At 45.2% G+C, this 25,294-nt stretch overlaps 1 protein-coding gene across 3 annotated transcripts in view; it reads right to left on the bottom strand.

Moving 5' to 3' along the window:
* LOC144791304 (diacylglycerol O-acyltransferase 2-like) overlaps positions 1-25,294 on the bottom strand; it is a 310,035-nt gene that overhangs the window by 133,937 nt on the left and 150,804 nt on the right. For all 3 annotated transcript variants that reach the window (XM_078665970.1, XM_078665972.1, XM_078665971.1), the window contains exon 5: positions 9,006-9,076. In XM_078665970.1, coding sequence (XP_078522096.1) covers positions 9,006-9,076 — 71 coding nt within the window. The remainder of the gene's footprint in view (positions 1-9,005; positions 9,077-25,294) is intronic.

A 25,294-nucleotide genomic window follows, 5' to 3' on the forward strand; every position in this document is an offset into this window, starting at 1 on the left:
GTCAAAAATACCATATGTACTAATCGCTATAAACATGGCTGCCACATTGAAATAGTCTTTCTTGGGTGTCGCTAATTCGAAACATGATAACGCTTATTCAAATCATATGCCCATTAGGGATTTATGTGATCTTTTTTTATTATTTTTCAGCCCCGTGGCAGTACGAAGAAGAAATGCACCATTGTTTCGTTCTTGCAGTTCACATGCCTCTTTTATCATCTAAAATACATTAGTGTTCTTACGTTGCCACTTTAAACATAAACATTATGCCATATTGTACTCTAGTAGAAAGTTCCTTCCTCGTAGCCACTGCCCTCGGTTAACGTACACACATTTATGTTTTGAAAAGATGTGGATGCAGCACCATTTTGTTATTTAATTTGAGAGGTGGCAGTGCTAGCATATCTCTTCAAGTGTAGTCCTGTAAGATATTAGAAAGTCACTGAAATGTGGTATCAGCATTTTCAGCACGTGCTGCAGGCAGAGAGCTGGAGTAGACTGGCTGCTCCCCGGCATAGTTATTCCTCGTAGACTAGAGAAGAACGTGTTAATAAAATCAAGCATTGGCAAAGCCCATAGGTCTGGCGTTGCTTCCAACCTTTTGTTTTTGCGAATGCTTACTTTTTTTGTTGGGTTTTGTAAAACTTTATTTAGATAACCCTTTTTGCTTCATCGATCTTGTTAATAAAAAGCCTACACCGAGCCACTAGTTGCTGAGATTACAGGACCTTACTTTTTCTAAATTAGTGCACATCGTGCAGGAGCTCTCAGTGAAGTTAGCCAATGGCTGAAGTGGGCTAACACGTTGCACTATGCTGTACCAGTAGTGAATGAAAGAAAAATGGGAATGACACAAAATTAGATCAATGCACGAAGGTGACTGGTTTAAGGCACCACTAAGCAAGGCCTCCTTGAATTATGTGGCGGAGGAGGACCAAATTATGCGAGATAGTTGACTAAGTTAGGCAGCCAGAAAAGCTATTGGCAATGTAAATGACAAAGCCATTTATTTATCTGTTTTCAAAACCAACACATACATAAAAAATGTGTCATTTACAATGCCAATAGCTCTAACTTTTGCAAAGGCGAGACCGTTGCATTGTAAATGCTTGTTAGACCTAACAATGGCGAAACTGTGCTTTGGTGTTGATTTTGCCCATAATCTTAACACTGGAAAACCCTCTACATACTTCAGTGAAGTGTTACAGATGTACTTACTCACACTATTAATGCCCACTCATATTATAAGGCCTGAACAATGAAGCTCCAATCCCAGAAGGGTCTCCTTACTGTGATAGACTGCCTGTATGCAGATACTGGGCTGAGTTAGATAGATGTCTTACACACATGTGTACACCAATGTGTAAGCGTGTTAACGTGCAACCAGCCTAGATCCTCCTAACTTAGCTGCACGGCAGGGGACCTTATCGCAGACGTGGTCTCTGGTGGTTATTACTTTCTGTCCATTTCAACAGGGCTTACACTGAGTGAGACCCAGGTAGTAAGAATCACTCACAGCAGATTGATTAAATTGGGTGGAACCCATTTCTCACAAGGCCTTTCAAGTTTTCACTCAAAAGGTGTCAGTATTGTACACCATTTTGTTATGGACTGTGTCAGTTTATTGTTAAGTGTGGAAACACTGGAACCAAAAGTATTTCAGTTGCAAGGGATTTTTTCATACATTTTGAGACATCAATCCCTCAAATTATTTCTTGGGCGCCTGACATTTATGCTCATCTAGATGGATCATAGAAGGAATTGTCGTCACATCTGCTCACAATTATTAGTTGCTGCCTTAACAATAATAAATCTATCATCCCAGTGTAGGTTTAGAATACTTCTCAGTATTCATTAGTTAGGAGGGAGGAGATGCCCCTGTCGTAACTTGTGAAGAGAACTATGCACTCATGATTTGTTAGACACATGCACTTGAGTGTGCGAGGTGCAAAGTGTTCCCAAAGTGAGTGTGGATGTTCCTTCCCAAGGGTAGTCATTTAGTATATCTATGTTGCCCTGCTGAGTCAGAGACTTGTAAATAAACTTTCAGAAAATGGCACTCAGCCAGCTTTGTATATATGATTAGTTCTCAGCGTGAGGCTCACATGGAAGGTTTTGTGGACCTGTTGCCAGTGCTTAATTTGTGCCAGTCATTTCCAGGTTCTCGGCACCAGCCCTTAATTGTCAGCATTGGCTCTAGTGACAGTCCACCACATGGTGGCACTGTCTTTTTAATTTTGAGATGAGCAAAACAACCTTGTTTATTAAGTCAATATACACAGAAAATGAATAATACCAGCCTCGTATGCCATTAGTATAGCTTTGTGTGACCTAAAATAGCCTGAATTGTCCCATTTTTAGGAGTTCGATGGTTGGGTGTTATGGCAGCGCTGGCAGAGTATGACTGATGCAGGCTGCAGTGGCTTTCTAAAAAGGGCCATGGCACTTAATTCTTTTACAAATTAAACACTGCCTGTTGCCCGGGAAGGGGTACTATGAATGTTTGAATATGAGAATACTTAATGGCAGTATACTACATATGCACGCACATTCGGCCTTCACTCATTTCCTGTCGAATATATGACGTTACAACGCATACATTTACAATGCATGCCTTTACAATGCAGTTTTTACATTGCAACATCCTTTACAAAGTATTATTTTACATAGCATGCCATTACATCGCATTTTTAGAAACTACCTTTACAACGCATTCCATTGCATCGCATTATACCTTTACAACGCATACCATTACAATGCATACCATTACATTGCATTTAAGGTAAGTGTTGGATAGTATAAGGGAAAATTACTATTTTAACCCCAGTGAGTGCAACAGTAGGGTAAGTGTTGGATAGTGTATGTGCAAAAATGACTTTTCTAACTCCAGTGAGTGCAACAGTAGGATAAGTGTTGGATAGTGTAGGGGTAAAAAATAGTATTGTAACTCCAGTGAGTGCAACAATAGGGTAAGTGTTGGTTAGTGTAAGGGTACTTTGCATTGTAATGGTATGCGTTGCAATGACTTGCGATGTAATGCCTGCGTTGTAGTGACATTCATTATAATGACATGCGTTGTAGTGACATGCAATGTAATGGCTGCACTGTAATGACATGCAATGTAAAGGATGTTGCGACTGTAATGACTGCTATGTAAAGATAGTGTGATGTAATGACTGCGTTGTTAAGGTTGTTTCCCTATGCGGTACAAAAGGGTGACCAACCGTTCGTAAATTCATTTCACGGTTTGCCTGTTATTTGGGCATCTTGCCCGTTGTCCGTGAGGATTTCTTTCACTGATGCCTTTTCTCCGTAATTATGGGGCTGGCAGCAAGCTGTGCTGTTCCTCTGCGACAATCGATGGTCGGGGCCAGCTCGTACTTCTCTTTGAACTCTAGAGGTTGCAGCAGCCCCTCTCCGACCTCCCTCAATGGACTGGCCCATTGTCATTCTGACTGTGGATGATTATCACATAAACATTGACCATTGGTCAAAGGTGTAGTGAAGCTCCCGCTATATCTCCTTAAGTGGAGGTTTCAGGGCGGGGTCAGATAAAAGTGTTTCTTGGCCCTCTCTGACTTTGATCTTTGGCTCTCAGTGCAGCATAAGACAGAATAACAAATAAACACAGCAGAATAATCACCGTGATGCAGATGTTGGAAGGGGGCTAAAGGGTGCTAGAGTAGCCAAGAAAGGCAACAGAAAGGCAAGTGCACGATTGTCTCAACCTAATATTACCTTATTGTGATGTGTACTTTTGTTGGCTGTCTATTTACTTACTTATGTACTATTGTGTGATCTCCTCTGATGTGTCTGTAAAACGTTCCTCTTGTCCCGAATTTTTATATTGAATTGTGACCTTCTGTCCTGAATTTCTGTCCTGAATTTTGACCCTTTGTCCAGAATATTTACATACACTGTCCTGAATTTGCATCTAAGCCAGTTGCTCACCCTACTGTACAGTTTGGCACAAAACAGTTAGAACAATAGAGGTAAGGAGTCGTGGCGGTGAGTAGAAGGTGCATAAATGGGGGAAATGTGGTTATATAATCATCACACTCCTGAGTACACAAATGTGGAATTGGGCTTTTGGCTTTCCTATAGGCAGGTCATCTCTTTTACTTGCATTTTCCACACACGAATAAGTGCTTTAAAACAAGCTTTGGCAAAGTGACTACATCTGACTCGTGTTTTGAGTAATAAGTCAGACCCACAGGCTTTGTCAGTGATTTCTTTTCATCCTACTGCTGGGTGCGCTGATAAGCAGCAGCTCAGTGGTAGAATGAAGAGAAGTCAATGGGAAGGGTCGGTCATGCTAAATGATGGATGGTCTGATTCAATACTGCATGTCTGACATCTTGTGATATTGCCCCCTTTTTTGAAAAATTCCTTATTGATTTGAATCAATCAACATTCAGATACAATGAATAACCTGTTGCATAGAATGGCCATTACATACAGCGACGGCTTGTCTGCAATGGCGGAGGAACATCGCCCCACTGCCTGGCTCAGAGCTGGCAAATCTGAAATAAAACGATGTTCTTGCAGGGCCAAGGCATGGGAAGGGGAGGAGGAATGCTAGTGCACTCCACTCTCTAAGTGCTCATGTGTGTATGGCCGTCCGTCTCACTGCCGACCAAAACACACATGCACATTAGGTTTTCTCCAGCCCAGCTGCATTGAGCATCTGGGCTGCGGAAACACCACAGACTCCCTGGTCTGAGCAGGCCATCTTTCCTTCCTGCTCAGACCAATCCGTGTGGGGATTGGATAGGGAGTCTGTCCTAGGGGCTGCTGGGACCCATAAAGGAGAGGAGAGGTGGCGATGCTGGAGGATGCCGGCGGCAAAAGGTATGTTTATTTATTTATTTTTGTATATTTTAACCCCCCCCGAGCGACGCCGCCAAGCGACACCACCCGCCTTACCACCCTTTTTTAATTGCGACTGCCACTGATCACATATGCAGTGCAAACAATTCAATTTATCCCTCCTCCATTCGCTCGTCCTCCCTGAGTTTAAATGCCATTTAAACTACATAAGAATGAATAAAACCCTTCATCCATCATTGCACAATAGGATTCGATTAACATTGGCAGATCATTGCATAAGTTCTGAAACATTACATGGGGTCAGTTCAATTAATTTGATATCCGGAGTATATATCAGATATTCAGATAGTAAAAAGGGGGAAACGGCCACTACAACGCGGCCGTTTCAACGAAAAGCTTAACCACGCATGCATTACAACGCATGCGTGGTTACAACGAAATCCTTTACCACGCATACGTTTACTACGAGGTACGTAGTAAAGGCATGTGTGGTAAAGGGTACAATTAAAAAATGGGGGGTGAGGGGGGGTTTCCCCCCCTCAAAAAAAAACCACTAACCTTAGTTAGAGAAGTGCAGGGAATCGGCATAGTAGAGGAAGGAAACTGCCGTTTTTTTTAATTACGTAACACGTCACCACAGAAAAAACGTGGAGAAGGTTATGCGTGAAAATAGTATTCCGTTGTAACGCATGCGTGGTAAAGGCATGCGTTACAACGGAGTTCGTTGTAATAACATATAACCGTAAAAAGGTAACAGAAGGGACTAAATGTCAGTCGTTTCCAGGGATTAGCGCAAATCTCAATCTGCTAATTCCCCCTCAATTTTGTTCATCTGATCAAGCAACAGCAGATTTTTACACAGCAGGGCCCAAATATCTCGAGGCCTAGACCGAGGAGGTGACAATTCAGCATATATGGACAATTGTTCATTGCAGTCGATTAGGTCGGATAGCCAGTCTTTGAATTTCTGCGCTCTTCCATGCTCCTAACGGCAGGCGACTCTACGCTTAGCCAATAGTAGCGCCAGGTCCACATATTTTTGGAAACCCACTTTGATCTCCCCTGTCTGGCCCTTAAGTGCCAAGAGAGGAGTAAGCGTCATAGGCGCAACTAGAGCCAAATTTCGGGGGGAGGGGACAAATTCTTCCAGCAATAGGCAGAGTGGCGATGCAGGGGCTCTAAGAAGGGGTGAAAAAACAGCAAAGCCTTGGTAACAAGTAAATGGTCTTTTAAAGACCTGTGAAGTACTAGGGTGCGGCTGCGATAAGACGGACGCCAGACCGCCCAGCCTATCGCAGCTCAAAAAGTGTCTGTGTGTGTGCCCGGGAAGCTGTCTCAGCCCAGCTGACATACACAACAGGGGAGGCTAAAGCCCTTTGAGCCCTTTGGGCATTGCGCGTCTGGTAAGCGTCAAGTCCTGTCCTACCATATCACTTAGTACAATGGAAACCTCACCCAGAAAGCCTGAATAGGCCCACACATCCATGCAAGATGGAAAAAGTCTACCCCATCCATTCCACATCTGGCTCACCTGTCATCTGGGTGCAGATGATAGCAATGACGTCTAATGGGAGTATAGAAGATTCTGTGAAGAAATGTGCACATGAAATAACCGGGGCGCATTGGCATCACTGATAAGCTTCCAGCTACGCTCACACATGCGCATTTTCAAATTTATCAACATCAAAATGAGAAGCCCAGAGTGCGCACCTACCAGCAACTTCAATTTCCACTAGTAATAATGAAATGAGCAGCAGTTTGTTGCCAGCCTCTGCAACAATCGACATCTGTCAACAGGCTGCTGTGAACAACACAGACAAATGGCTGTCAGAGAAGACGGCAGGAAGCAAATGGGCGGGGAAAAAGACCCAATTAAAATACCAACATAATGTTGGAAAAAAAATACGTTCATGCATCCACCTCATCAAATGAACGCCTATCCAATATTTCAAATAAAATGTCACACTTACTGTTACTCTAAATGCAAACTTAATATCATACTGAATACTAAATGCGAGAGGATGTGGCATAATGGTCAGAGCTGGCGAATTTGGAACGGGGAAAGCAATATTGAGTCCCGACGTTGGCTCAGCAGTCTGTGATTTCAGACAAATCACTTCATCTACCTGAACCTAAAAATGAGGAAGGTCACCTTGTGTGATGAAGTTGGTGATCCTGTAGAGCCTCCAATACCTCAGGTCGAGTTGTCCCCAGGGGCAGTTACTCCGCTATGGTGGAGGAGCATCGCTCGCCCCACTGCTTTTAAGCAGTGGGAAGCAGAAACCTAAAATGATAATAACTTTGCATTATTATCATTTTAGGCTACATCTTGCTGCTCTGCGGGCGGATGAGTGGGCGGGCTGCTCTGCTCTTGGAGCAGGAAGGCGAGGAGTGGTCTGCCCACTCCTAAGTGCGCAATTCGTGTTTGGTCGGCCCTCTGGGGCCTCCTAAACCAGTCATGCGCACTTTCCCTGTTCTCCATGCAGGCTGCATTACTGCATGCAGCTGGCGGTAAGGTTAGTTTATTAAAAAATACATATGTGACCACCCCCACTGCGACCCCCTCCCGCGTGATCCCCAATCCCCTGCATGATTCCCCCGTGCCCAGCCCACCACCCGCAAGCAATGCCGGCTGCCCCTGGTTGTCCCTATACAAGATTGCAAACAAAAAGAAGTGAAGAAGCTGGGGATAAGAAGGAGGAGGAATATGGAAAGGAGTGAGGGAGCAATATGGGTACGGGTTGCAACGAAACCCTAGGGCCTAAAGTCTCACACAGAATTATTTAATAGTTGGTGCCATTTAAAAAAGAAAAAGTGACATCCAGCAAAGTGAAAGGTTCAACAAAAGAATGGCGTGCAGGGAAAAAATTGCTGCTCTTAAAAAAGGTTAAAAAAAACTCCACTGCCTTAATAATTGTGTCGTTGAGGTAAGTCACTTAGAACAAACTTACAGTTTGGAAAAAAAATGCCAATCTGAAAAACATGCAGATCTGAAATAAATGTTGCAAAAAAGAGTTCTCAGAACCACACCTCAAATAGCCAAGGCAAGGGACACAAATTGAACTAAATTAATTCGTACTTTGTCCATGCACCGGAAAAATAGAAGGAAGTGATATCAGTCATATGATGGCCAATTAAGAGGCAGCGACAAAGAGTGACAATCGAGCTTGCAAATGGTAAGTGATAGCGGGGCTCCAAGCCACTGCATACAATACCCCTCGCAGCAACAGCACATGTGCGCTGTTAGACGAGACCTAAAAATGAATGCTAGACTGAAGATAAAAAAGGACTGCCTTATGAACAAAATGCAGGTGTCAGATACATAACTGAAAGTGATAAATGTGTGCTTAGTGACTGGACTTTTCAAATGTGCAATGACCCATCATGCAGAAGAATGATACTTCAGAACAGCCAATAGAAGATGGTGAGAACCTTCTTTGGGCTGATCCAAGATATGATTGACAATGTTTCAAGCCAATGGCTGAAAGGACTTGAGCCAAAGAAGTTGGGAGAGCCTTACCTAGAGGCCCTGATAAGTCTATATTACATTATATCTGTTTAAAAAAACTGTTAGCCTTTACCAGGCCCATTAAAAAAACATGAATCCAAAAATGACACGTTGATCTTGTATTAAAGCTTGCTTTTGAGTATTAATTTTGAAACACCAAAAACAAATCATAAATGTTGTTAAGTGGTCTATCTATCTCCGACTTGGAGCAGCAAGGTAATTCTCTAAGAGAAAACATTTTTACAGGTTTAAGGAATATAAGAAGGCACAATGCAAACATATTCCAGTAATTTAGCTGTACCTTTAAAGTCACAGTGCGGACGAAGCTCTTTACATCAGATTTACTCTTCGGACATGAACGTCATTTTACCAGAGTGGGATGTTTGTGGCAGTGTATAGATGGGTACAGTCATGGCAGAATAACCCAGCTTAGCACGGTTCTTTTTTACATGGCATTCTATGACCCTGGATACAGGCAGGTAGCTGAAGCAGGTTAGGGAATACTTACCATGTAAATATAAAGATTGTGGGCGCAAGTCTCTGGTTGTACTATGCTGACTTCTAGTGTCAGGCCACCTTCATGACACTGTTTAGTTAACTGCATTTAGTACATGTTTTTATTATTATTTAGTGTTCAATCAAAAAAATTTAAAATAAACGATTTTACCTTTACAGGAAAGTAATCCCGAAAATGCTTCCAAAGTGCCCACTTGCTCATCCATTGTGATTTCCTTCCACCTGTAGGGGCACATCAAATACTATAGTTCAGATGTTATTGCACTACTGAATGACATCACACAAATCACCAGAAAGAGATTAGACCAGCTGAGACATTCAGAATGTAGGGCTGAAGAAATCTTAAATAGCTTTAAAAAGTATGCAGTCAGTAACTGTATTCCATATCCTATAAGGAACTACTCCAAAACCCTTGCTGGAAAAGCGTCCTTAACATATGGAATCCATAACTTAGCTAGGACGTTAAATCTTTCTTCTGTTGTTTTTCAGTATTATTCCATATGAATAGTACAAAGACAGAGCTCTGCTGATATATGGTCCTTTTCAATGTAGCCTAATGATGGAATTGATAACAAAAAATAAACTATAATATATATAGAGATACATTTTATGTGAATCTAATTTTATATTTTCCACTTCCTGAGGAAGGATGCTGATAGTGAGCATTGTAGATGAATGTATGCAGCCGTATTTATTAAATTATGTATTTAAACAGTTTTTCGCAAAAAACAGTGGTGATATCGGTAGTGAGTTATTACGCCAGACCAAAATGATTAACCCGCAGATTCTCCTTAATGTATTGTCTCTAGTGTACCTGCATACATTATTTACCCTACTGTTTTCAAAAAGTGCATGCTTGATTTTGAACTACTCATCTTTACAAATCGAGTAGAACCAGAGGCCATGGGGCACATGCATCATTGAGACATTTTGCACTTCTTAATTTGCGAAAAATACCGAATTGCAAATTAAGAATTGCAAAATGCTATGCATCATTTTTTTCGGTATTTATTTGTGATTCGGTAAAAATCGCCATTTTTACCGAATCCCAAATAAATACCGAATTCTTAAGTGCATTTTCGCAATTCCCATTGATTCCTATGGGCCAAAAGGCCCATAGGAGTCAATGGGAAGGCATTTACAAATTCGCAATTTGTTGATGCATTCCAAGGGTGCAGGGGGGGGTCCAAAGGACCCCCCCTGCACCCCTGAAATACATTTGAAAGTGCATGTTTCACACACACATGTCCTAAGGACATGTGTGTCTGTAACATGACAGTTTAAAAAATGCATTTTTTTGCTTTTTGACAGATTTTTGCAAATTACCACGAGGGTCAACCTCGTGGTAATTTGCACTTCCAATTTCAAAATTCGCATTTTTTTTTAAATTGATGCATTGCATTTAAGGAATCGCACAAATGCGATTCCTTAAATGCATTTGCATTTTTAAGAAATGCAAAAAAATACGAATATTGAAAATGAGTTTGATGCATCCCAAAAACGTATTTAGGAAGTGCAAACGGACGAATTTACCGATTCGCACCGTTTGCACTTCCTAAATAGGTTGATGCATGTGCCCCCATATGTACAGTATATTAGCGAATCGGTATTCTTTACAAACTGAATACCGGTCGCTAAATCATATAAATGGAATTTATGGGACCTAATTGGAGTCCTCAAGTTAAATTTGCGAATGGTTTCTAAATCAGTAATTTAGCAACTCCAAATAGTGAATTACAAATAAGAAATCATTATTTGCGATTCGCTATGTTCATCACAGTCACAAATGACGAAGAGTCACAGAAACAGCAAATTGCAAATGCAATTGGCCACCACCTCAATCCAGGTGGTAATCATGTGCAGGCAATAACAAGTGCCCCAGAATGCATCAGAGTGTTTCCAACATGGTTGCTCTGTATGTCATGACAATGAAGTTTTTGGTTGGATTGCAGAAAAGGCGGAGAAGACAGGAGAGGATTTTCATTTCAGACTAAGGGTCACACTGTTTGAACAAACTGAGGAGATATACAACAAGTATAGGTTAAGTAGTGAAGTAATCATAGATCTAATTGCTGATTTCAAGCCTCAGCTTGACAGACACACTTTATGTCACAGCTTTCCAAACTTTTCATGTTGGTGACACACTTTTTGGAGATGCATCATGTTGGGACACAGTAAGGCAGTGTAGCGAGCGAGCCCGAACCACCTTAAGGGAGTTGGGGGGGGGGGTTCTCACTCACTCTGTCTCTCTCTCTCTCTCTCTCTCACTGTCTCCCTCTCTCTGTCTCCCTCCCTCTCTCTCCCTCTGTCTCCCTCCCTCTCTCTCTCTCTCTGTCTGTCTCCATCTGTCTCCCTCTGTCTGTCTCCCTCCCTCTGACGCTCTCTGTCTGTCTCGCACCCTCTGTCTTGCTCCCTGTCGCCCTTCTCCCTCTGTCACCTGCTCTCTGTCTCCCTCTCTATGTCTCCCTTTGTTTCCGTCCCTCTGTCTCCCTCCCTCTGTCTCTGTTCCTCTGTCTTCCTCCCTCTGTCACCCTCCCTCTCCCTCTCCCTCTCTCTCTCTCTCTCTCCCTCTGTCTCTCCTTCTCCCTCTCGCTCTGTCTCCCTCTCGCTCTGTTTCCCTCTCCTTCTGTCTCCCTCTGTCTCCCTCTCTGTCTCCCTCTCTCTCTGTCTCTCTCTGTCTCCCTCTGTCTCCCTCCCTCTCCTTCCCTCTGTCTCCCCCTGACTGTCTCCCACTGCCTCTCTACCTCTGTCTGAGTCCCTCTGTCTTCCTCTGTCTGTCTCCCTCTGTCTGTCTACTTCCCTCTGTCTCTCTCTGTCTGGCTCACTCCCTCTGTTTCCCTCTGTCTCCCTCTCTGTCTCCCTCTCTCTCTGTCTCTCTCTGTCTCCCTCCCTCTCCTTCCCTCTGTCTCCCCCCGGCTGTCTCCCACTGCCTCTCTACCTCTGTCTGAGTCCCTCTGTCTCCCTCTGTCTGTCTCCCTCTGTCTGTCTACTTCCCTCTGTCTCTCTCTGTCTGGCTCGCTCCCTCTGTCTCCCTCTGTCTCCCTCCCTCTAGCGCCCTCCTCCCTCTGTCTCCCTCCCTCTGTTTGTTGCCCTCTTTCCCCCTGACTGTCTCCCACCGCCTCTCTCCCTCTGTCTCCGTCCCTCTGTCTCCCTCTGTCTGTCTACCTCCCTCTGTCTCTTTCTGTCTGTCTCGCTCCCTCTGTCCCCCTCCCTCTGTCTCCCTCCCTCTGTCTCCGTCCCTCTGTCTCCCTCTCCCTCTGTCTCCCTCTCCCTCTGTCTCCCTCTCCCTCTGTCTCCCTCTCCCTCTGTCTGTCTCCCTCTGTCTGTCTCCCTCTGTCTCCCTCCCTCTATCTCCCTCCCTCTGCCTCCCTCTCCCTCTGTCTCTCTCTTTCTCTGTCTCCCTGTCTGTCTCCCTCTCCTTCCCGCTGTCCCCCCTGACTGTCTCCCTCTGCCTCCCTCTGATTCTGTCTCCCTCTCTCTCTGTCTCCCTCTGTCTCCCTCCCTCAGTCACCCTCTGTCTTCCTCTGTCTCCCTCTCCGTCTCCCTCTCTGTCTCTCAGCCTCTCTGTCTCAGTCTTTGCCTCTGTCTGTCCCTGTCTCTGCCTCTATCTGTCTGTCTGTCCCTGTCTCTGTCTGTCCCTGTCTCCCTCTCTGTCTGTCTGTGCCTCTATCTCTCTGTTTCGGTCTCTGTCTGTCCCTGTCTCTGTCTCTATCTCTGTCTGTCTCTGTCTCCCTACCTCTCTCTGCCTCTCTCTCTATCTCTCTCCCTCTCTGTCTCTGTCTCCCTACCTCTCTCTGCCTCTCTCTCTGTCTCCCTTCCTCTCTCTCTCTGTCTCCCTCCCTCTCTCTCCCTCTGTCTCCCTCCCTCTCTCTCTCTCTCTGGCTGTCTCCATCTGTCTCCCTCTGTCTGTCTACCTCCCTCTGACACTCTCTGTCTGTCTCGCACCCTCTGTCTTGCTCCCTGTCGCCCTTCTCCCTCTGTCTCCTGCTCTCTGTCTCCCTCTCTATGTCTCCCTTTGTTTCCGTCCCTCTGTCTCCCTCCCTCTGTCTCTGTTCCTCTGTCTTCCTCCCTCTGTCACCCTCCCTCTCCCTCTTCCTCTCTCTCTCTCTCCCTCTGTCTCTCCTTCTCCCTCTCGCTCTGTCTCCCTCTCGCTCTGTCTCCCTCTCTTTCTGTCTCCCTCCCTCCGTCTGTCTCCCTCTGTCTCCCTCTCTGTCTCCCTCTCTCTCTGTCTCTCTCTGTCTCCCTATGTCTCCCTCCCTCTCCTTCCCTCTGTCTCCCCCTGACTGTCTCCCACTGCCTCTCTCCCTCTGTCTGAGTCCCTCTGTCTCTCTCCCTGTCTGTCTCGCTCCCTCTGTCTCCCTCTGTCTCCCTCCCTCTATTGCCCTCCTCCCTCTGTCTCCCTCCCTCTGTTTGTTGCCCTCTTTCCCCCTGACTGTCTCCCACTGCCTCTCTCCCTCTGTCTCCGTCCCTCTGTCTCCCTCTGTCTGTCTACCTCCCTCTGTCTCTTTCTGTCTGTCTCGCTCCCTCTGTCTCCCTCCCTCTGTCTCCCTCCCTCTGTCTCCCTCCCTCTGGCTCTGTTCCTCTGTCTCCCTATGTCTCCCTCCCTCTCCCTCTCTCTCCCTCTGTCTCCCTCTCCCTCTGTCTCCCTCTCCCTCTGTCTGTCTCCCTCTGTCTCCCTCCCTCTATCTCCCTCCCTCTGTCTCCCTCTCCCTCTCCCTCTCTCTTTCTCTTTCTCCCTCTGTCTGTCTCCCTCTCCTTCCCGCTGTCCGCCCTGACTGTCTCCCTCTGTCTCCCTCTGATTCTGGCTCCCTCTCTCTCTGTCTCCCTCCCTCAGTCACCCTCTGTCTTCCTCTCTCTCCCTCTGTCTCCCTCTCTGTCTCACTGCCTCTCTGTCTCAGTCTCTGCCTCTGTCTGTCCCTGTCTCTGCCTCTATTTGTCTGTCTGTCCCTGTCTCTGTCTGTCCCTGTCTGTCTGTGCCTCTATCTCTCTGTTTCTGTCTCTGTCTGTCCCTGTCTCCGTCTCTATCTCTGTCTGTCTCTGTCTCCCTACCTCTCTCTGCCTCTCTCTCTGTCTCCCTTCCTCTCTGTCTCTGTCTCCCTCCCTCTCTCTATCTCTCTCGCCCTCTGTCTGTCTCCCTCTGTCTCCCTCTCTCTCTGTCTCCCTCTCTCTCTGTCTTCTTCCCTCTGTCTCCCTCTCTCTCTGTCTCCCTCTCTCTCTGTCTGTCGCCCTGTCTCTTTCACTGTCTCCCCCTTTCTCCGTCCCTCTGTCCCTCTCTCTGTCCCTCTCTCTGTCTCCCTCTATATCCCTCCCTCTGTCTTCCTCCCTCTATCTCCCTCTGTCTGTCTCCCCCTGTCTGTCACCCTCTGTCTCCTCACCCTGTGTGTGTTTCAGCCTGGGCAGAGACAGCTTCCTGGACACACACACAGCTGCACCCCAGTACTTCGCAGGTCTTTAAAAGACCATTTACAGCTTTGTTGTGAATCTCCCGGTCCCCATAGAGCAGAGTGTCAGGGAGCCTGCGTTGCTGCAGCGGTGTTTGCTGACACTCTTTCAAAGGAATGCATCTTAATTAGCAGCAGTTATGTGCTAAGTGCCCATTAATACCGGTGTCATCCCGCGACACACCCACCCTTTGCAGGCGACACAGTACTGTGTCGGGACACACAGTTTGGAAAGCTCTGCCTTATGTAGTAAGGCCATCCCAACCCGTGTGCAGGTGCTATGCAGTGTGCTTCTATTAGCGTCTGGTAGCTATTTAGATGTGATTGCAGCAGCTGGTGGTGTGTCCCAGAGTTCACTATTGCAATATTTCTGTGCATTCCTTGATTCTATGTTAATGCAAATCAATACCCACATATATTTGCCTAGAAATGGCCATGAACTGCATATTACCATGCTTCAATTTTACAGGGTAGCAACATTCTCAAATGTCATTGGATGTGTAGATGGTGCATATGTGTCAGTTGGCCCACCCTCCACCATAGAGTATTATTCCTCCACAGGAAAAATAATCATTCTATGATTATACAAGTTCTGTGTGATGCAAAACGTGATCACAGACATAGCACATTTACCTGAGAGCACCCATGAGACTACAAAGTGAAGAGTTCGATGATGCATACATTTTGGGCAATAAGTCTTATGTTATTTTTTTTACATAACATAACCATCTTTTTAAATGTGATGTGTATCAATATACATTACTATTTCAGGTGATAGTGCATATGGCATACGCCCCAAGATAATTACTCTATATATGAATTCAGCCACATGCTGTCAGCGTTGCAACAATCTGGCACATAGGAAAACCAGAAGTGTTATTGGGTGCACATTTGGAATCCTGGAAAGTAAATTTAGATGCCTGCAGAAGTGTGGTGATGCCCTTCAGAACTCTCCCGACTTCTGCTGCAAGATTGTTGCAACATGTGCAATTCTTCAAAATGAAGCCCCAGGCAGAGGTTTAACTGTTACTGTATCTGACTCTGAAATTGATGAGGATGAAGAACAGCTACCACCAGGTCTGCAACATAATGAATTGGGAGCAGCAGAGGGTCAAAGGTGGTATGCTAACATTACTGAGAAATGTTGTTCTGGGTGAGTGAAATCTTGAAAACTAATACTAAATAAAACTCAAAACCATTTTGTGCAGGTAATAAAACATCACATTGTAATTCTTCTTTTTTCAAGGACTGTAAGCATACAAAATTACATTACTTTATGCCACCAGTAGTATATAAACATAACTTGAAATATGGGTTATGACAAACAGGACAATCAACATAAGCACCAGGATATCATCGTATGACTTCCATTTGGTGCAACCAGAAGAGCTGGTACCCATATTTTCACCTCCAGCAGTGCCACGCCTGGTTCCATGCTCACTCATAGTGTCGCTGACAGACATACTACTCACACTAGAGTGGTTCACGCTCTCAGGACGTACTACTTGATTGACACCTACTATCTGAGTGGTTTGTCATCTCTCAGCAGCATTTGTGATCTGGGGCAGTCCACGGGCCACATCCTCGCTGTAGTGTCCCATTTCAACCTAAAGGTTGACATTATGTCTTGATAACACAGATGTTGCATGTGCAAGTTTGTTTATTTCTGTAATCAAGCCTTCCATGTGAGACATTCCCTATCTCTGTGTTGTACATGGTCTGCATTGATATTTAGACATTGGGTCTTCACAGCGTCTGTCAGATTATCAATCTAACATTCATGTGCTGTTGATTATCAGCAAGGATTGTTGCAAAAGTTTTCAGTCCTGCTGTCATGCTATTATCAATATTAGTAAATTTGTAATTAATCTGCTTTATTTCTCTCTGTTGTAGGCGCTGAACTTACAGCATCAATGACACTAATCCATCAAGCACCGTAACATTTTGTGCGATGTCACCATTTTCAAGGTTTGCGGGAGATGGATTGGGGGCACACAGTGATTGCGACGTCTAAGTTGACCCCATTGTTCTTGTGGCCTGGCTACAGGTTTCTAGCTCAGTCTCAGATTACTTCCTGCATCTAAAACATTGGATGACTGTGATTGTACTTGCACTGTTGTGCTCATTGGTGTAAATTGTGGTATTGTGTCTTCACTTTCATCAACAAGTGGCTATTCTTTCTGCATTGGAATATCCACAAAGGCCTCACCTTCAGACACATCAGTCCGATGAGAATGGATATCTGTTTAAAAATGGAATAAGTATTATTCATTGTATTATGGCCTTGTTATACGAGTTTAATTGCATTATGTTGATATAATAACATTTTTGAACTATCATGTGCAAAATGTCATTTGCTTAATATGTATTTGGGTGGTGATTAGAATCTTGTAGTACAGGAGAGGTACCAGCAGTTCAGAAGTGTCAATATTCAGTGGATTCTCAGCCAATCTTCCAACAGTAATCACTTCCTGGATGCGATATCAAACTGGGGCATATGTAGCACTCACTATTTGCGAGACTATTTGCTATTTAGGTATTGCTATTCCCTAAATAGCGTTCCGTGTAAATAACGAATAACTAATATGATCTAGGCCAGGGGTGAGGTTACTGAGTCATTTGCCGTGAACAGAGGAGTGCGCCAGGGTTGCGTGCTCGCACCTACCCTGTTTTCACTCTTCGTAAACGGGGTGGCCGATTTCCTCTCGGCGGTCCCCTCCGACGCCCCTATGCTGGCGGAAGAACATATACCTATCCTCATGTTCGCGGACGATACTCTGATCATCTCCAAAACTCCCAGCATTCTGCAAAAAGCCCTAAGTAGGTTTGAGGACTTCTACACCATTCGGGGCCTTGTAATTAACACGAAAAAGACAAAGTTCATGTCATTTAACGAGCATAGATCATTCCGGGGCAAGGTATACATGAATAATGCTCCTCTTGAAAAAGTCGAAGCCTTCACCTATCTGGGAGTTACGTTACAAGCAGATATGGGGTGGTCTAACCAAATGAATGTGGCCACACTAAAGCAAGCACAACCAACAGGCCGGGATTCTTGCAGCTAAATTTAAATCCTCTTTCTCTAAACCAATTAGCCCACTGATGGAGCTTTATGTTATGAAAATCCTAAACTCGACTCTGTATGGAGCAGAGCTCTGGGGGTTCACAAACCTACCCACCCTAATTGCAGCTGAGAACTCTTTTCTGCGAAAGGTTACCAGTGTCCCAAAAAGTACACCTATGTGCCCATTATTGCTAGACCTGGGAAGGAAAGCAGTAATGGACTTGGCGAAACTTCGCCCCCTTTTACATTGGCGAAGATTGTGGTGCACGGTAGAACTCGCACATTATGCAAAGGGGCTCAAAGATGTAATGGATGCAGATCGTTTCCATAAGGTTAAATGGTTGAGAGAGATTAGGTCGTTGTTGGTGAATTTAGGCCTGAGAGAACTATGGGATGACCCCCACAACGCTCCTTTTCCGTCAAAGAAGATTTTGAAGGAGATTTACTGGGATATGGTTATGGTAACAGTATGTTCTAGTGGTTCAGTAAAGGATTTGTCAGGCTGGTTCCCAGAATTTAAGATAAGGCCGGCATTAGAACAGTACTGTGACATCATTGAGAAACCCCTTGATAGGAAGTTGTACTTTCAGCTGAGGGTGGGTACCCTACCTGTTAGGACATTCACCAGCAAATGGACAGGGACTACTGAGAAAGCATGTCCAAGGTGTCAAGAGAGAGAAGAAACGGTCAGTCACCTGTTGTTTTTTTGCCCACTATATAAGAAACCTCGTGCTATGTGGGTCATACCTATCTGCAAGCTATTAGGCTTTAGAAGGCATGAAGAGGCTGAGAGTCCTTACTACGGATCCAACGCCACCAATAGCAATTGCAGTGGCCAAGTTCTTAGGTTGGGCCTGGTCTATCTGATCTAGGGTGTCTTCCTAGGTCCATCAAATTGATTTTAACTTTAATGTTACCCCGTACCACAAGTTATGAATAGGAAGCATGAAATGCCTGGGGCTTAATGTGATTGTATAACATTGTTTTAAAAAAAATATATATATAATAATATTTTTTTAGATCCACTTGATTTGGCAGTTTTTCAATGTTTAATATCTTTGTAAAATGTTTTTAGGTTCAGAATATTTATACATTTTAAACTGTATGTTGTACTGTATATGTTGTGCTTTTATGACACGTTTGTGGAATAAAGCTATTGAATCAAATTGATCTAACCAATTTCTTACATTCAATATTGGGATTACCTGTTTGCGAGTCACAGACACTTGCATACAGATAATCGCTATTCCACTATTTCATACATATGCCCCCATGTTATGCTAGTTTGAACTAACAATTCTTTTGAGGTCTTGCTACAGACAGCTGAAACTGTCTGCCAAATCTCATCTCATCAATATACACAGGGAGGGGCTGCATGTTAGTCTCATTCAGCCATTATCTTACTTGGGTCAATCTTCTTCAGATACTGTTTAAAAAAACAAGCACGTGTAAAGCTAATACATCTTGGCAGGTAAACCCTATGCCTTGGCCACTGCTTTTTGTGAGTTAGAAAGTGAACACATGCTTCTGCTGTGGCTATCTTGGAATGGGATTTATTAAAATATTATGAATGCATTCAAAGATGGCCACCGTGGATGTTGCAAATCCACAGAGGCTATCTTCGAATAATTTGTAATGTTTAGAGAAATGTTGTTCAAAGATCGCCGCCCTGTATGCCGGGGCACTCATGGCATCCACCTTTGAATGTATTTGTAACATTTTAATAAATACAGTTCAAAGATGGACGTGGTGCACTTGTTTGCATCCTTGGTAGTCCCATTTGAATGGGTTTGCTAAAACAATAGAACCCCCATTTCTAGGTGCCTGCAGTGCATACATGCACACTCACTTGTATGCATCTTGAAATTGTAAAAAAAAACATTTTAAGACAGACACCCGCTGTAGGAAATTTCCACTTTTTCACATGGTCACCCCCACTTTTTGTTCACTGGTACTGATGTTGTTGATTGGTAGTGCACTGGAACTCTGCAAATGAGGCCCTAGTGCCAGTGCTCTTTCCCTAAAACAAAGACAAATGCTTTATTGTAACCCAATTGGCAAAGACTTCAGCACCCCTGTAAGTCCCTGGTAAATGGTACCTCTGGTACCCAGGGCATGGGTACCTGAGGTCTGCGCCATGTATTATGCCATCCTAAGTGACCACACACAAACTGCATGCAGACTGCCATTGTGGGTTGCGTGAAATGGTGAAAGCTATTCCAAAAACACAACATTGCTCACTCACTGAGGACAATGACCAAGTACACTGCATGTACTGTATTTAAGTCACCCCTACAGCAGGCCTTAAAGCCCTAAGGCAGGGTGCATTGTATTACATGTGAGGGCACATCTGTATGAGCAGATATGCCCCTGTGATGTCTAGTTCCATTGGTAGACTTTGCAAGTGATCAGGAACCCTTGTTAAAGGTATGTGCTGGACACTGGCCATTACGAGTTACCCACCTACATAATTGATTCACTGAAAATACTGTTGTTTAGTATCAAACATCTTGTCCTAAAAAATCTGTACTGATGCCCATACAGGATATATGATGAAATGCACCCAGAGGGCACCTTAGAGGTGCCCCTGTACATCTACTTGTCTCTTAGTGCACTGGCTGACTGGTATCGACAAGCCTGGCCCACAGATGAGTTTTTGACCCCCTGCAGGTGAGAGTCCATGCTCGCAGAGGCCTGGAATAATGCCTCTCCGGAGGAAGGTGATCATACCTCCTCCAGCAGGATGTGTTGTGAATTTAGAATATCAAGCCCAGAGGCTTCAAAGCCTCTGCCACCTTTGATATGCAAACCTTGCATCCCTCAGTCCTGGGGAATGCCACCCCCTGCCCTGAGTCCCATTTGGCACCAGAGCAGGTGGGAAATTAAATAGTCAAAAGGCATCATACTTACAGGCTAGGCAAACCCCAAGGTGGGCACCTGTAGTGAACAGTCGAAGAAGGATTTCACCATCTTGTTTTTGGTGAAACTAGGAACTCTGGGTCAGGATTATGACCACTCCTCACAGGTAGTGGTCATATAGGGATTGTAGACACGCCAGGGGTAGGTGCTCTACACTCCCTTAAAAGTCCTTCAGTTCAGTATTTAGGGGTCCCCCCGATACCAGAGTGACATATCCGCCTACCTGAGAACAGAAGAAAGCCAAAGAAGAGCCATCACCACAAGAACTGAAGACTAATCCCAGCCTTCATGCCAAACCTTGCCTGACTGCTGGGACCTCAACAATTACAAAGGTCTGACTTGTCCAAAAGTTGTGCATCGACCCCAAATCTGTTCAGCACTTCAACTACCACTTAGCATCTCCCTTGGGGTGGAGGAGCCATCACCCTGCATCTGCAGGCACCAACCACACTTGTCTGGTACATCATTTTGTTGACCATTGGGTTCACTGAGGGAGAATAACGCCAGAAGGCTGATTTTGTGGTCCTAGGAGGTCAGCTCTGCCCCTTCACTGAGTTTCGAGACACTAGACCCTCTAGGGGCTGCACTGTACCAATACACTGAGTACCGTAACACTTGCAGCAACCAAGACTTGCTAGTGTCCAGTCGGAACACCACCATCTCCAAAACAGACCCGCATATCGAGGGACTTCAGGACCAATGAGTCTTACCTCAAGAGTGGCCCTGCTGTGTTGTTTCAATCCCCTCTACAGGCCAATCGACAACTGTAGACCCTCCAACGCAAGTGACCTGCCGGCCAAAACCCTCTGTCTAAAAAGTTAAGTTTGAAAGTACTTACCTGACTCCGATGATCTTGGTGTCTAAAATTATATAATACAAATCTGTGTTATTTTACTAAATTGGTCTCGGATTTCTTCTTTAGTGGGTGTCTCATTTGAGACTGTGTGTGTACAGCTTAAAACTCCTCTATGATACGCCTGAGCAACTTGACCACACTACTACAAATAGAGCAGTTAGGATTATTTTAGGAAGCCCTGTAAAGCAATGAGTTCTTTTTCCATTGTGTGCCCTTACATTGGCACTACCACATGAAAAACCAGCTTCCTACATTGGCGGCAGGGGTGGGATACAAGACTTTGCATTTGCTGATACCACTTGGTCAATAGGTGATTCCACAAAGAAATCCTCAGCTGACATTAGTTCAAACGTATTTTGAGAATTTGTTGATTTTTTAATTTTGTTAAAAATGTTCTAATCTCAACTGTTGGGGCCTTGTGTTAAGTCCCCTAGGCCATTGTTTTAGAAAATTAAAAAGTGTACTTGTCGGTTAGGCCATAAAAGTCTTTACAATTTATTACCGATTTTCTAAAAAGGTCCCAACTATGCTAAACATGTCTAGCTCAGAGGAGATAGTGCAGGAAATCAACTCACCCTTATCTACAGCTTAGTATGCAGCAGTTAAGGATCCTTTGTAAAGCCAATACAATTACAATTGGCTCAAACCCTACAAAAGCAAGACCCCATGAGCTCCTTGCAGAATTTGATGCAGCCCAGTTGGAAAAAAGGCCTGTCATCCCTGAGGCGGATGTGGACAGTGACAATGAGACTGTAGTTAGTAGTCCAGGGGGTAGCCCCCATCAGAACAAGAGAGGATTAGGACAAAGACAGAAACCTCTGTCCTAAACATGTACCTAGGTATATAGAAAAACTAGGTAATCAAGGTGGATATCTTGAAAGACTAGCCATAAAGGAGCCCTGGAAGCCAAACTCCTGGATTATAGAGAAAGAAAGGGCTGAGATGGGTCTTGAACCCATAAGTGGTGGAAGCAACAAAGTAAATAGGGAGAGAGAGGAAACGTTTGATATCAAAATCCCCAAAGGGATTATCCCCAAATATGTTGAGGGTGATACCATTACCAAATAGTTTACAACCTTTGAGAGGGCTTGTAAAATAAGTAGGTTACACCAGAAACACTGGGCCTCTCTACTGTGGGAGTAAGTCTCAGTAAAGTGCAGGGATAGACTCCTGACACTGGAAGAGGAAGAAGCTAAGACGTATGACCTCATGAAGGATACACTGATTGAGGGTTTTGGCCTCACCACTGGGAGTACAGGATTAAGTTCAGGGAGACTGACAAAATTTCAAGTCAGTCCTGGGTAGATTTCGTAGACTTCACTGTCAAAACACTGGGTGGCTGGTTGGAGTTTCTGGAACTCCCAAGGTTACACTCGAAACATGGGTTGGAGTTTCTGATACTCCAAAGGTTAAATTCAAAACACGGGTTGGAGTTTCTGGCACTCCCAAGGTATACTAGGAACACGGATTGGATAATGAAACTCCCATGGTAAACTAGGACCACGGCTTGGAGTATGACACACCTGCCAAGGTATACAGGCACACTGATTTTGATACAAGGATCACACATGAATTGAACGCTCAAAGGAGAATTCTCTAGGCACTACTGTTCATCAGAGAAAAACAGAGCAATGCCTCTAGTCCTTGTAGAAACATAGTTCAAAGGCCAATATTGACGGAAAGGTCTGGAGCAAGAACAATCAAGTTGAACTAAAGGGACGTCACTGAGAGGAAACTTGAAGACGAGTCTATAGGCTGAGGATGACAATACTCCGGCCTGCTTACTACTGTAAAAGGATACTATGCACTAACAAGATATCAAGTACTTAGCCTAGTATTTTAACTTGTCCTAAGTTTGATGAAGGTCTCTAGGTCTTGACTCAGGGAGAGGAACTGGAGTAGCTGAGCAGGAGGTGGATAGGAAGGATGCGTCGAGGGAGCTGGAGCCAAGGGAATCACCAGAGGGCTTGAACTGCAGCCGGCAACATCACTGCCCTGATCTGGTTGATTCTTCAGGTGAGTGGCAAAGCAGGAAGCTTGCTCCTCTGGTAGCATAGGCCAAGCAAGAGGCTCAGATTTGGGTGTGGTTTATATACAGGTTCAGGGTCCAATGGAAACAACAGGATCACGTGTGTCACATGGTACATGTGGCAATCTAGAAGGTTCTCCAAGACTCCTGAAGAAAACAAGTGTTAGTACACTGGCTTAACCTTACAGGAAGAGCAGGTGCAAACTAACAGATGGAAGCGCAAGGGAAAACACTCCAAGACCCCAGCAACATCGGGAGCATGGTAAGTGTAGGAGAGTAGGGTCTGCTTTCCTATGGTCACCCCAATTTTTGGTTTTTGCTTCACTGGTTTTCGACTTAATGTGGCTGTGGGCCTGCTAATCAGACCCACAGCCTGCTGTTCTCTCTCTAAATTCATATCCATGTACTATTGGTACATCACCAATTTGGTACTGGACACCTTATCAGCCCCTGTACAGTGCACTATAGGTGCCCACGGCATAGGTGCATCCAAGGCCTACCAGGGGCTGCAGCATATCTTTTGCCACCCCTGGCTGGCCATTCAAATCGACACAACTGGCTGTTCACACAGCTGGGGCAAGGTGGTGTACTCACCCCTTGCTTAGATATAGTATAGCTATGTCTAAACCTATATCTGGACACATAGGCGCCTATAAGTCACTCCTATGGCAGGCCTTAACAATTCTGGAGGCAGAGTGCTTGGTTTTATGTGAGATGGTGCTCTAGCATGAGCTGAGCCTGTCTGCAGAGTTCGGAACCATTTCCTTACTGCTGTTCCAGGGTATTGCCATACCATATACTCTTGAGTGCATTATAATCCTCGTGGTTATTGCTAACTTTGGTTTGGCTTTATCAAAACATGTTGTGTAAGGTGTCATACACTTTGGAATACTACCCCCTCGCCAGTTCTGGCGACGGGGGTGCCAATCCACCCTTCTAGAGGGAAAGCACATGTTACTTTACTTAAAACGCGGTTAATCCTAACCAGAGCCTCAGCATCACAAAATGGATGCTGCTGCCCCGACACAAGTCTGGCCTCCTGCTGCTGACCGAAACTTGGCAGGGGAGGACTGGACAAAGGGTTTCCTGTCACATGGAGGTGCTACACCACCCCAGACAGGAGATAGTGGATTGGAGCAGGGAGGGTTGAAAGAAACTAGACACTGCCTGGGGCACACAAGGTGTCCCATGCAAAATCCAGTCAAACCGGTTCTGGGGCACTCCAGCCCCAGCTCTGGCGCGAAACTGGACAAAGGGAAATGGGTGTAACCACCCCCTTCCTGGGTCCCACCCATAGGAGGGACCTAGCAGGAAATCCAGCCCCTTGATTTGGAATAAAGGTAGGAGCTGTGCCAGTGCCTATCAGATTATCCTGACAGAAACTTATGAAACGAAACTCTGGACCCTTCGACATCCTACTCGACGTAGAAGACTGAAGAATCTCCCTTGTGGTCAAGGAGTGACCACCCTGTGCAAACAGGCACCATCCAGCGCCCAACGGTTTGCTTTGTTGCAGTTCCCGCCGGAACTCGAGCAACAGAGACCAACAAGACCCAGCTTTCCCGACTTCCAGCAGCCCAATCCACAGTCCCAGTGAATCTGAGACCCGTGGAGGCGACGTGAAGCGTGGAGCCGGCCATCTTGGAAAAACTACGAAGTGCTGACCGTGCAGCTCCCGAGGCTCCCTCGAAGCTGTGCATTGGGGTTTGAGAAGATCTTCCCTCCACACTCACAGAGTGCTGCGTGAGGCCCTTTTGCATTTTTCTGCTTGATGCGTTGGTTCGGTCGCTTGCCCGTTGGCTAGTGGCCCCAGTACCGACGAACCTTTACATTTGCTCTGCTAGTCTGGTTGCTCCAGACTGGCCCTCGCTCCCCTGAAAAGGAGCAACCGATCTGACCTTGCTGGTCCGATCAAGAAGCGATCTTCTAATCCTGCGTGGGTTGCCCTTGCCAAGGCTTGTGAACTCCGATCTGGAAGCCGACACCGCCAACAGGGAGAGCCTTTGTGGGACAGCCCGTGATTCACTCCAGGTCATCCTCGGTGCCCCAGAGTCCACGTGGCAGCGGAGACAAGCTTCGCGACAAGCACCTGATTGCGCCCGACATCGCCTGGTTCCTTCCTGGTTCCATC

This window comes from Lissotriton helveticus, chromosome 11 (genome assembly GCF_964261635.1).
Source record: "Lissotriton helveticus chromosome 11, aLisHel1.1, whole genome shotgun sequence".
In the NCBI taxonomy this organism is placed as follows: Eukaryota; Metazoa; Chordata; class Amphibia; order Caudata; family Salamandridae; genus Lissotriton; species Lissotriton helveticus.